The sequence below is a fragment of the Mastigoproctus giganteus genome, chromosome 2, assembly GCF_048544385.1.
Source record: "Mastigoproctus giganteus isolate SK-2022 chromosome 2, ASM4854438v1, whole genome shotgun sequence".
In the NCBI taxonomy this organism is placed as follows: Eukaryota; Metazoa; Arthropoda; class Arachnida; order Uropygi; family Thelyphonidae; genus Mastigoproctus; species Mastigoproctus giganteus.
The window spans coordinates 146,262,200-146,276,289 of record NC_143576.1 but is presented as its reverse complement, the minus strand read 5'-3'; the positions used below and the strand labels follow the sequence as shown (position 1 = coordinate 146,276,289).

At 32.3% G+C, this 14,090-nt stretch overlaps 1 protein-coding gene across 1 annotated transcript in view; it reads right to left on the bottom strand.

Annotated features, from left to right (window-relative positions):
* The window catches only part of LOC150089643 (solute carrier family 75 member 1-like), a 170,217-nt gene that overhangs the window by 49,054 nt on the left and 107,073 nt on the right, over positions 1-14,090 (bottom strand). The window contains exons 9-11 of the mRNA XM_090368709.1: positions 13,095-13,147; positions 9,464-9,554; positions 209-346 (exon numbers count right to left, since the gene is read on the bottom strand). Of these exons, the coding sequence (XP_090224835.1) occupies positions 209-346; positions 9,464-9,554; positions 13,095-13,147 (282 nt within the window). The remainder of the gene's footprint in view (positions 1-208; positions 347-9,463; positions 9,555-13,094; positions 13,148-14,090) is intronic.

Below are 14,090 nucleotides of genomic sequence, written 5' to 3'. Positions count from 1 at the left end.
TACTACCAATGTCATGATGTCATATGGCTTACACTGAGGTAAGTTTAAAAGAGAACACATGTAACAAATATTTGGAATAAAAATTTGTTAGTAAAATTATGATCATAAATTGCTATCAAACTAAAATCATGATATCAGTAACGTATCTCATCCATTTGATTGAATCATTATTAAGAAATTATTCATATTTTCATACACAAAGTCTTACCCAAAGAGGAAAAAAAGGGCCCCACAGCTCGGGCTAAAGATCCCAGAGATCTAAAAATACCCAGTATCGCTCCCTTCTGATCTGCTGAACCATATGATGAGATCACAGTAGTAAGACAAGGCACTACCGTAGCAGAAGCTAACAAAGAAAGAGGTGGGGGGGGGGAATGATATGTATTAATACCATCATGGTCTACTGATGTTAACAATATATTATTAATGATGTTAAAATATTTAAAATATGTCAAATTATTGAAAATATTTAAAACATGTTGAATTATTGAAAATGATATATTTTCAATAAATTCAGAGTATAACTAGTGGCCATTGATGACTTATTGATATCAGATTTAAACAGACATATCTTGATTTATGTTGATTTGAAGTGTCACAATTACCATATTTTCCAAACTAAAGGGAGAACGGACCATAAAGAGAGGCCCCAGATTTTAGAAAGCATATTTTGGGAAAAAATATTTTATTGTATATATCTGAGACACAAATCTACAAGAGCTTACCAAACAAAATATCAATATCAAATGAATTACTCATTGTGGAATCTCAAATACTCAGTACAATCACATTTGTCATTACCAATATTATGGTCTGAACTTTCACGTTTAGAGTAGAGTTTACTGTCTCAGTGCCATCAAGGGCACTGCTGATTTCTTGAAAGATTTGAAGTTTCCATTGATCTTTTTTTCTTGGAAATAAAGAATGAATTTTAGTAAAACATGAGTAAAACTTCACTTGAATATGCTAGACAACCACAATATAGTCAGAGCTAAAAAAAAAAAAAAAAAATCTATCACTCCATTGTATACAATATATTACCTTCAGAACAAAAGACACAGGAGAATTTTAGGGAAAGTTTCCAAGGGGGAAGAAAATGCATCTTATAGTTTGGAGAATACAGTAATTAGTTACCATGCTTTTATTCATATTGCTGATTACATTTTACATTCAGATTATATCATTTAAAACTTACAAATCTCCTTTAGCTTTTCTGTTGAAAACTTTCACACAAGTTAGTGATGACAACTATAACTTTTTTTTGTTTGTCTAGTAAGGTTTTATTGTAATTTTTAGAAGTTATATTTTATGACTTTCAGACAAATCCAGTAAACAGATTTGGATAAAACTTGTGATTTTTATATTTATTCAACATTTAGATCGGTATTAATTTTATACTTTTCAATAAGATATTGATGTGTTGATAATTTTTATTAAAGTTCAGGACAGAGTTTCCTTTCTGAAAGCAAATACATAATGTATTCATGAATAATTATCTCATGATTCCTTAGTGACATTATACAAGATATTGAATACATGAAAGAAAAACAAACCACCACATCACTGTAAAATTAATTTAATGCCCATTAAACTTATTAAATACAATATAACACACTAGATGTAGCTGACTGATGTTTCTTCAGCACATGGATGCTGAAATCCACAAATGTGGATTGATAAAATAACTTTTAACTTGTTTATGAAAATAAAAGTAAAAAGGAATATAAAACAGAGACAAAAGAAATTACAACTGTAGAACTTTACAAAAAAAAAAAAAAAAAGTTTATGTATTTATACTTGCTCATTATGAAGTTACTAGCTACTTAGAGCATTAGCACAAAGTGGTAACACTAAGTTAGCACAACATTAAATCAAATGAATACATGTAATAACTGAATTGTCTAATTCAGTGCTTCTCAACCTTTTCATTGCTGTGGCACACTTTTAAAGGTGCTAACATTTTGTGGCACACCACTACAATCACTGCCGACCGGGCTAGCCGAGTGGGTAAAGTACCTGCCCGGCAACCCAAAGGTCGCGGGTTCGATTCCCGCCTCGGGCTTGGATCAAAGTACTGCAAAAACCTTGGGAGGTGCAATATGGCCACAGAAGCCGATGCGCCAACAACTACCAAATCAAAAAAAAAAAAAAAAAAAAACTACAATCACTAGTACACTCATATATTCCCAAACGGGAAGTTATTTTTGTTGGGTATATTTAACAGTACACTTATTATTTGTTTTAGATGCTTTTAATATCTCTTTTTTAACATACATGAAATTTCAAGAAAATGTAAAAAATTAACATAATTATATAAAAACAAACAAAAATACAATTAATTTTTATTATAAAACTTGGATTTATAAATTTATTTTTTAATTTGCATTTTCTGTGGCACACTCGAAGCAGAGGTTGTTTCTCAACCTAGAAGCACGGTTGAGAAACACTGGTCTAATTAATACCTTATTTACCTATTCATCTGATTCCAGTTATCAGCATTCTTTTATAATTTATGTTTTATAAGATGCCTTGTTCACGTGGCATGCTATCTTATTATCACTACACAATTCAAAACAACTGCTATTCTCTCTCTCTCTCTCTCTCTCTCTCTCTCTTTCTGATAGATGAAACTTGTGATCCCTCTGGCACTGAAACAGGAATGAGCTATATCAATATTTAAAGAGTATTTATGGCAATGTTTCAAAAATTGTTAGAAAATGGGGAGAGGAAGGAAGGAAGGTTGGGAGCACTGAGCAGAGATGTTTTGAGAATTAGGTTTACAGTAACAACAGCAAGAAATTGCTTCAATAGTGTCAGAAAATGTTTTACAAAATGCAGAAATTAGAATATGAGTCATCCATCCATCCTACAGGTCTTTTTAAATATCTGGAAGATTTGCAGTAAGTTCAAAGCATTAAAATTCAGGAAGCAAAAATGTAACCCCAGGGGCTCACATCTGGTATGGCCTTGGCAAACCCAGGGTCCTGAGCTGGATATCATCATTCTCTTTCTTGGTGATTCCTTTCTACTCTCTCTCTTCTCTCTCCCAGGGTAAGTTGGGGAATTTGTTTTTTTTTTTTTTGGCTGGTACAGCATTAGCCTCAGGCTTCCTTGCACCATATGGCTAATAATAATAGTAATAGTAAATAGCTATTGTATTGGCAAAGCATTGGTTTCATTTAATATATAGCAGAGCATTAGTTTCATTTAATATATAGCAGAGAATTAGTTTCATTTCATATATCTATTAGTTTAATTTTGCAAAAAAGTTATATAAAAGCAAAAATCTTTGCTTTTATATAGTTTTTAGATGTATGCTATAACGACATAATTACAGCATATCAGATATTGTAAATCCCTTCACAATGAGTTGTTTCACTCTTGCATTTGAAATAAGTAGAAATATACCGTTACTGAAAATAAAATACAGTTATATTTTGCTGAAATGAGAAATATCTGCTACTTATTCTCAGCTGAGTGTCACTACTCAGATGATACCATTCAGAAAAGTGTAAGGGTTGAAACAATTCATTTGTTATTTGACTTAACAATATGAGAGATCCCAAAAGGCTTAAGAAATTAAAATCCATAAGCTTTAAATATTAAATATTATGATCAAGTTTTAGAAATGCTGGTTGGTTGGTTTGGATATTTTACTGGTGAATCAGCTTCTATGGCTATAGTGTGCCTTTTAGAAATGTATATAGCTATCGTACTGGCAGTGCATTAGCATCATTTTACACACAGCTATACAAATTTGTATAGCTTTCTGAAACTCAGTAACCTTTGGCTTTCAGAAAGCACGATATTTCATAACTTTTTATAAAAAAAAGTAGGATATTTTTTTAAATACAGATTTTGGATTTCAAATTAAATATAACTGACAAATATGCATTTTATATTAAGATCCACCCATAGGACTGTTTATCAGTGCATTATGATTTCAAACAGGATTTTTCTGTCAGTTTCTGTTTGGAATGAATGTTATACTTGCTATATGGACCTGGTTGCCAAGGGAATTCCCAAAGTTTCATCAGAAAGAGATCTCAAGTGACTTTTTTTGTTTTTTAACCCGGCTGAACATACAGTCACATCAGCACTGCCATGTTGATGTGTTAAAATGCCAAACATGATGTGAGATTATTTGTTATATTTCAAGTTTCCTTCTACCTTTAGAAGGAAACTTGAAATAGAACAAATTTATATTTCACATTCAACACCACCTTCAACATCAATTCTTTCTTCTAAAGCACTTGTTTCTGGTAGTTTCTTACAGTGAAATTAAAGAAACTGACACTGAAAAACACCTGTTGCTTCTTCTATTTCTTTATCTTCAATGATACTGAGTGGTACTGGAAACTTGCCCACAAAAAATTTCAAACTGGAAAATGATTTCATCAAATCATTTTTGATTTGATGAAATCAAAATCAAAAATGATTTCTTCAACAGATGAAATTTGTTGCTAATTTTTCTTGTTTTAGAGTATTTTGATTTTTTCTGTTTCTTCTCTCCACAACCTTGGCAGTAGAATGGTCTATGAAAAAGCCAAAATAATCCTTCTAATTTAATCTGCTTTGGTAACAAACTTCCAAAACGGAAGTGGAATATTTAACAACCGTTCGTCTAACAAATTTACACATTCTTTAACATATCGAGGAGTAATGTCCTAAATAAATGTGAAGCAGTTTGATTAAAGAACAATGTTGAATTTTCAAAAGTTAGAATAACATTTGAAAGAAATAAGCAAAATGCTTTATTCAAGCCAGAAGAGAGGAACATGAATGAACATGTAAGAATCACCTGCTTAGCATTACTGGCATAATTGGACTGCTTGCACCAGAAGTCTGTGATTCAGAAATTCTTGAGGAGTTCATAAGTTCATCTTATTTATTTATTTTTTTTTTTTTTTTTTTACATTTTTAGATCACTAACTGGATTTCAATATGAGTTAGTGCCACTCAATAAAGCACAGAGATTCACAACTTTTATATCTTGAGCACCCTTTAATTTTTTTTCATAAATTTCACACAATCCAATGTTCCAAAAAAAAAAAAAGTGCAAATAAACAGATCTGACCTAAGATTTGGCTATGAATATACATATACAAACTTTTATAAATTAATACATGCTTCAATAAATTTAATCTCAAATAAATAATATACAAAAAAAAAAAAAATACAGAATTAAATAAAAAATGTTTCATAGCAGGATTAGTGGGATGGTTTGTCCATATTTAATTAAAAAGTACTTCATGAAAACAAGAGCCCCTCTCCCAAAACCCAAGTATACCTCCCCAGAGGGCATACCCCACACTTTAGGAACCTCTGCATTAGCAACTACTTTTTTGCAGTTTTGGATTTGGTAACTTCGAAAAGTGCTCATGTGGTGCAAACTGCTTTTCTCACCACTTCTAACCTCTTTTGTAAATAGACTTGTCAGAGACTGCCATTCTTCTACCAGTCTAATCGAACATTTACTCAAAGACAGCCAACACATACAAACATGCTTCAAAATCGTTTTCGTTTCAGTAGTATACACCAAAGTCTTTCCTTTTACCACTTCTTTCTAGATAGTATTAAATATCGACCAAATATTCCTCCACTTTCAGAGGAAGGTATGCAGCTCAACCCCCCACCTTACAGCACACAAATTAATCAATGACAATGATACCAAGTGCTTAATCTCCTCTTTTAATGTTCTTTTCTACTCCAGTTTTTAGGCATACATAAAAGGGGAATTATCAACACTAAGTGCTAGACAGTTTTCTAAAGGTATCCTACATGCTTTCAGATTGGTCAGAAGATTTTCCAACACTGGCACTGAGAACAAGCTGTTTTTGATTTGCCATTTTTTTTTTTTTTTTTTTTGGGAAAGGTTACACCGATGAGATACAGCTCAGAATTGCTTTGATTACTGTCACATGTAGCAATTGAAAAGGACACATTTTTCAACACCATCAAAAATTCCCTCTTTCTTCAATTTCATTAACAATGCTTACTATTCTTTTTCTTTCACATCTATTTTTTTTTGCTATTTCACTTTCAAAAACATTTCTTTTTTTTTTTTTTTTTTTTTGGGTTAGTTGTTGGCATATCGGCTTCTGTGGCCATAATGCACCTCCCAAAGTTTTTGCATTTACTCTGATCCAAGCATAAGGTGGGGTTCAAAGCCGCGACCTTCGGGATGCCAGGCGGGCACTTTACCCGCCCAGCTAGCCCGGTTGGCTCAAAAACATTTCTGAAGAATGCATCAGCAAGATTAGTACAAATCAGGGGGAAAACTACATTCTGCAATGAACAATGCTAAACATTCATCATATATGATGCAATCATTTTCTCTTTGAAATGCTGCATCCATTTATGCATTTCTTTCCATGCATTATTCTTATGATTATTTGATTGGAAATGTTTGACTATGTGTTTCCTGCCACCCTAAAACTGAAAAAAAAAATATTTTTTTTTTTATTTGTTTTACATACTATATATAGTATGTAAAACAAATGTGTTATCTCTTCAAAATTTTATAATATACGCAAAATATTGTGTACATATCCACTTAAATGCTACATTATATTTCTAGATATCTTACTGATGGGTACTGTTAACCCTAATGTAGGTGTGCAAAAATTCAAAATTTCCTGTGCACACAATTTGAAAAATACTACACCCTTCAACTTACACTTTGATTTGAGGACAGCACATCAGTAACAGGAGTGTTCACTGTATAAAACATGAAGCATGTGAATAAACAGTTTGATTCCAGAAAATGTATCAACGTCATGAAGCTAGCATTAGTGATTAGAGAAAAGCGAAATTACTAATCAATAATTCTTCATGACCTATGGTCAATCATGCATATAATTAGTTTAACTCAATCATAAATTTTTCCTATTTATTCGATAATTAAGAGACATCTCTGGAATTTTCTGCAAAGAATTAAAGAAAACATTTTCAACAAGAAGTATCAGGAGTTTCAGGTGTGTGTATGAAGAAAAAATTGCTGAAATACTGTCAGGGTTGAATCAACCCTGCGTGACTAACACAGGATTAAATGAAATTTAGCCGCACGCACGCGCACGCACACACACACACACACAAGTAAAAACTACATCTGACAGAGGGTACTCTATCATGTTCCACATATTTTATGCAACATATACTTGCTTTAAGCATTCCAAATTTTAATGGCAAAGCTGTACTTTTGTGTTTTTGTGAAAAGACAGAGGAAAAACTGTCAGGATGGTGAGCAGGAGGGTGGAGAGAAGTCACCATCACAAATCCAAAATACTGGCAGCTATATAGCAAGCATGATTATAATATATCTCATATTGAGAATTCCTTCACAAGTTTCCATAATTTTGCACTTAAAATAAGTAGCATTCGCCCTAAAAGGAGAAGTGCTACTGAAGAGTTCTAAATGCTGGTGGTAGAGATTCCGATGACTCCCTACGAATTCTTGACCTGCTCAGCATGCTAGTGGCAGGTGATGGTGAGGAAATTCCTAGCTCCCTAACAAAGAAAATAAGTTGAGTGATGGTGAATGGTTTTTTTTTTTTTTTGTTTGTTACATGAATTCTACCCCCCCCCCCTCCGCAACTATTTTGAGTTTCTTTGTGTACATTTTGTTCCAAAATTCTTCTAATTAATTTTTTTTTCATGTGAATTTATTTGTGCCTGCTTAACATATTCACCACTTCCTACTGCAAATATGCAGCATTGGGATAATCCATTTATATGGGAGGAACCACCCTACTCTTAGAACTTTTTTCTTCCAATTTGATATAAGAAAAATGATATTTTTGTCAAATAACCTTCCCCGTAAGCTAAATAATTCAGTCAGTGAGAAGAAAGCCCAAAAATGTCTCTCCCCTCTCCACAATCCATACTGACTCAATCCCAAGTCAAAAAAGTCATCAGAAAAGCCAGCAGCAAAAAGTGTTAATTGAGCTTTACTTTCAGATAATGCAGTACAAGTTTATCTCTATTCAGAACAATGACTTAAAAAAGAGGTGCCAACCTTACACTTATGTGCACTGAAATGCTTTAAATTAAGAACACTTAATTTACAGCATTTTCAGAAGTGATAAGAAATTTAAGAGAATGGGCTCTAAGTTAGTCTATGGGTAGAATTCCAGTCAAGAAGTTTCGAGAGTGTAAATAAAGGAATAAAATTAACTGCTTTGGAGAATATATGACAGAGCAACTACATATAAAATGGAATATTTTTTTCATTACAGCATATCAATTCTTTTCCAGAAAGGATAAGGATCCACTTATCCTTTCTGGAAAAGTGGATCACATTCACAATTACCATCACTTTCTTAAGAGATTACTGAAGCATTATGATCAAAGTGAATAAGTATAATGAAAGTAAAAAAAAACTGTTTTAAAGGTTTCTGATGATGTTGTGCAAACTGTATCTGTAATTAAAGAAGGTGAGTCACCTTTCAAAATTGTGTTTTTGAGTGTATTAAACAGCTTGTTGATAAACAAGAAGTTGCATTTAATGCTGTTTTTAGTTTATTTTACTGCAGTGATGTATCAGTTTGAATTTTTTTTTGAGGATAATTTAGGTTATATATTTTTGTTTCAATTTCCATATTACATTTGTTTGTTGATATACATGCTGACTATTCCTATTCATTTCCCTACGCAAAGAATACTCTAACTTTCACAGCAACTAATTAATATTAATTACACTAAGCAATTTTGGCACTAGGGGTTTTTTTTTCTGTTGTAGTATTTTAAATATGGACCAGCTGGTTTTGTGTGAATTTATGTTTATTTATTTCTAAAATTAGTTCAATGGTATATCTAGTACAGCAAATTAAAACTTCTAAAATTGATAACAGGATTGATAACTTAATTTTAGAGTTCCTATTATTAGCTGCCACTTCGTGGGTTTCAGATTGTTTGATCATCTTGCTAGTCCACCTAACACTCCTGGCAGAGCTGTTGATGTGATATACTGTTTGAAAAAAAAAAAAAAAAAAAAAAAACGTTGAAACCCCCCCCCACATCCCATGCATATAACAGAATAACAGCTGCATTTTTGAGCAGTGGACACAGGCCTAAATAGTGTTCAGCCATTGCATCCACATTTTTCTTCCATTACAATTCATATCTAGTAACATTTAGTCTCCTTACTTACAAACAAACTCTTCCAAATGTTTTCTTTTCCTATTTCACTTATCTTTCTACATTCTCACTTTTACTACCAATCCCTTCAACATACATTCTGGATGGAGTGGGGATATAAACTTTACCCAATACCAATAATCAAATCCAGATCTTTTCCGTATAGTGTAAAAGAATGACAATTATAGACAAAATGCTTTACACAAGATTAAGGTTTTAATTATTCTGACAACTTTAAGAAAAATATTAAAAGAAAAAAGGTCACCTCAGATTCAAATAAATTAAACATACTGAAAGGTGTCATTATCTAAAGCCTCAAACTTACCAAAGGAATATAAAGCAAGTCCTGCATATAATACCTTAGTGCTTCTTGAAATACCAATTATAATAAAAGAAGGCACAATTAAAGCTAGACCCTGAAATAAAAAAAATTAAATCCATAAATAAGTAAATTATTTTAAATACTATGCTGTTCTTTCATCCTGGGGGGGGGGGGAACAGAGACAAAAGGTAAGTTCAAATATGATTATTAAAGGGCACGTTTCTTAACATGCATGTAAAATAAACTGAAAGAAGACTACTTCATTGTGCTCTTAGCTAAATGCAAAACTTAGTTTAGAGATTTATATCAATTTAATACCATAATTTGAGCTATACTTCAACCTTTTCTATTGTGGCAAAATATATATTCAACCGTTTAAACTTTATATATAAATGTAGCCTTACATGACATAGAGGTATTAAAATGACTTTTACATATTGCCCTACCTAAATTAAATCTTGCATCCAACCAATAATATAGTGAAATAACCTATCAGGTAAGGCAAGTTCTGCTTATACCAAATTCAACTGGGAGCAAAACAGAGCTAAAAGCAATTAAAAATATTCAAAATAACTATTAAAACATTGCCTTCCCTCTACAATTAAACATAAGATAAAATGAAACAAACATTCAGTGAAAAGAAACATATAAAAACACTGCATAAAAAAATAAACATTAAATCATTACTTCAAATAATTTGATAATCACCAAATAATTGGGTAACCTGACAGTGGTCATTCCCCAAAAAAAAAAAAAAAAGTTACGGAGGGTGTTGCACAGCACCTGACAGGCCAATACAGTTCACTTTATAGAAAATGTTTTATTTTTTTTTAAAATTCTACTTGAAGTATACCAATACATCATCTTTTATTAAGAGAGCACAGTGCTCGTTGTAACTCTTTAATTTTTAATAAAAAATTTAAATATTAAAAAATGGCATATTTTTATAAGCTATTTAAAAAATACACATTTCTGCTGAAAATGAAAAAAAAAATCAAATAAAAGAAGCATTAAAATAATAGCCACTTCCAATTCAAAGTTATGCTTATATTTCTGCTATTATGTATGTAAGCAAAAATTTGGGGGAAACTAATGAAACATTAAACTAATAGTCACTTTGATTTTTAAGCTCAGAAAAATGGAAGAGCCTGTTAAGAGCACAAAATTTCAAAATTATGCACATGCACTTCTTTCCACTTAGAATTCTCTTTGGTATGTTTCAGCAACATTTGTTATTCAAAGTATTTTATATAAAAATATTGAATAATTTTTTAGTTTTGATAAAAAAAACTAAAAAACTAGAGTACTTATTATTCATTCACTTCTGAAAACTCTACAAAGAAATTATTACAAGAAAGATGATGAAAATAACCTTTCCGAGAGTTGTATGTTTTCTGTGTTTCCAATTACATGTTTTTCAGCTAATTACTCAGTGAAAACCCTAAAATGTGCTTCCGATGGTTGAGCCAGTGCAGTATTTAGAGTCAGACAGCATAACATTTCATTACCTTCATGGCAATCTTTTCCATTAGGCAATTTAGGCACTATGTCTAAGGCTTAAAAAAAAAAAGTAGGGGACCAAAAAAATAATTTGAATAGTATTCAAGGCTTTTATTCCAACAATAACAAATTTTAAAAACTTATTTTTAAATGCAAATGTCTAGGATAAATTCTCTTTTTAGTCTTTTCTGTTAATGAAATCATTAACAACATTATCAAAGTTTGTATTGTTAGTAAATTAGCACAGCACTTTTTCTAGTGTTATTTTCAATACCAAATTTACAGAAATACAGTACTTTCAAATTTCTTTCAAAATAAAAAATGACATTTAATGTAGGAGCATTTCAATATGTTTGATGCAAAGTAATGAGGCCCCAGAACAGAGAACTAGAGCCTCTTGTGGGAATAGCAAACCCTGAATACTGTCATTAATGGCTCCCCCAGCCTACCTTTATATCATCAGCAGGTTGAAAATTTGTCCCATCTTATCAATTATATATGCTATTTATTTGCATACTTGTCAAAATGTCTCTGTATAGTATATTCTTCTTACTGCAATAAGTGTCATTCTGTGCATATAGTAAAAGTGCTGTATATGTTCTGTTACATGACACTGACAACATCAGTAAATGTTGCATTTTATTATATTTTAATTGTTTTTAACTGCTTTTCAATGAGTTTTAATTTGAATTGTATGAACTGGTTTTTTTCTGAGTCAGTTATGACGAAAATATTTGCATTGCTATATTCAGTGAAACCATTTGCATATTTATCAGAAAAACTACACACACACAGTGTTACTTCTACACGGCAGCACACAAAATTTTCACATTTGTATCATCAATTAAAACTGAATTTCGTTTAAAGTTAACAGTGGTATGCAGTGGTTCCTGGAAAATTTCACCAATAAGTTGCAGCACTTTACAATCTTGTAAATCCCATGTGCTTTTATCAATAAGCAAAATGGCAGAGAAGTCATGTTTCACACTCAAACAGAAGACAAAAAAAAGAGAATACTGCTCAGAGAATATTTTGGCTTTTTTTTTTAACCTCATAAGGCACCTCTAAGAAACACAAAACTTCATTTCCACAGCAGTTTGAAGAGAAAGACTGTATGAAGGAAGATGAAAAATTACTACATGCATCCAGTGTTCATTCTTCAAAATATGTTGAAGCCCTCCAATTTGCAATGCAATGGAGTCCAGAGAAGTCAACATGAAAAGCAGTTCATAAATTAGGAATACCTTGGCATTCTGTTCAACAAATGCTTCAGGTGGATTTAAAAATGTTCCCATACAAGATTACAGTGTGGCATAAAGTTTTGAAAATGATAAGCAGAGAAAACATCAATTCACCACATGGGCAGAGGCAAGGAATGCAGTGTTACACAACACCTGGTTTTCAGGTGATGTTTATTTTCATTAGGATAGGACTATAAGCAACGTATAGTTTGGGCACGCCTCCAGACCTCTCTGCCACCTTCATGAAAAAAGTAGCTATGGAGGGAAAGTGATCGCTGAGTAGCCATATGAAGTCATGGTTTAACTGGACTCTCCTTTTCAATGAAACTGTTAACTCACAGTGGTACCTGCATATGCTTCAGGATAACTTTCTACTATGACAACCAGCTAACTGTAGACACCCAGTATTTATGCAAGACAAACCATGCCACATACAGCTAATGTCATGTAATTTTTGAATGCTTTTTTTTTTTTGGCCATTGCATATTGTCATACTATTATCCTGATTATCACAACTAAGTATTTTTGGCAACCTCTGACTTGATTGAACCCTTGTGACTTTTTCCTGAAGTTTCTTGAATGAGAATTTGCTCTACAGGAAACCTGCAACACTCAGGGACTTGAAAGCCATTACTGTTCAGTTGTACAATGAAAATGACAATTGTATCACCTCATCATTACAATACTGATGTATGCCTTCGGAAACTTGTTCATCAAAACAGAAGACATATTGCACATGTGGTGTGGTAAAATAATGTTTTCCAAGAATCTGAGCATGCAAATTCATAACTTTTGTAACTAGTAATGAATAAAAGAATTTAAATATTTAAATGTGTAAAAAATTTTGTAAGCCATTCTGCAAGAAGAAGGAGGTGTTTCCTTCATCTACTCACCATCAAAGCTGTTTTCACCTCCTTTCCTGGTGGAATTCTCCTCACATAGCAACCTAGACACATAAATATTATCTGCAAATACAATTTCACTTCAGCTACCAATGATATACAAGAAAATAAAAATGATCTCAGGTTAGGTGGAATTTTAATCAACAGCAGGAAATTTTTCAAAATTTTCAACAAGGCGTTTATGTAGGCCTATTCTGAGACTGCTATGGAAATAGCTAATGGTTAGAAAACACTACTCTATATAAGTTTTGCACAAAATAAATGTAAATAGAGGGTAATGCATAACTGTTCTAAATATTAGGAACATGTTGGAGGACTAGTAATGAAACCCATTTTGTTTTCATGCCAAAGTAACTAAGACCGAGATATTGGTGTATTCTGCCTATAAATTGCATATATTCTATAGTTAATTTGCTGTTAACTGGATGAAAAGCATGAGTTTGGGGGGGGGGGGGGGGGTGAAACTAATAAACACCCTTGTCCAAAGCAGACTAATTCAGCCATGGTATGTGAAAAAGACAATCTTTCTCACTGTCACAGTGAAAAAAAAAAGGGGGGGGGGGATTCTCTAATACTCATACCTGTCCAGACACCAAAAAGTGGCTATACAATTCTGCTTTGACTTAAACTGTCTGCCTTGACTACTGTGGCAAACAATTTATTCCAATGATATATGCCACCTGAAAGTAAACTTCATCAAGAGATCCAGCCCTCTGTTCCTCCTTGTATTTGTGCCCCTTTGTTCTTCTTTCTCTCTTCTACCAGAGAAGATATACCTCCCTGGTTCATTACAATGATTCCCTTCAAGACCTTATACAGCCAGGCCTCGCATAACGTGAGTTCGATTAACGCAATTTTCAGTTAATGCTATTTGAAAAATTATACCACTTTTCACTTTACACGATGCAAATTTCCAGTTAACACGATTTTTTTTTTTTTATGCAATAGTTGAAAAAGATCTGAATCACGCGTTAAGCTTACCGCGAG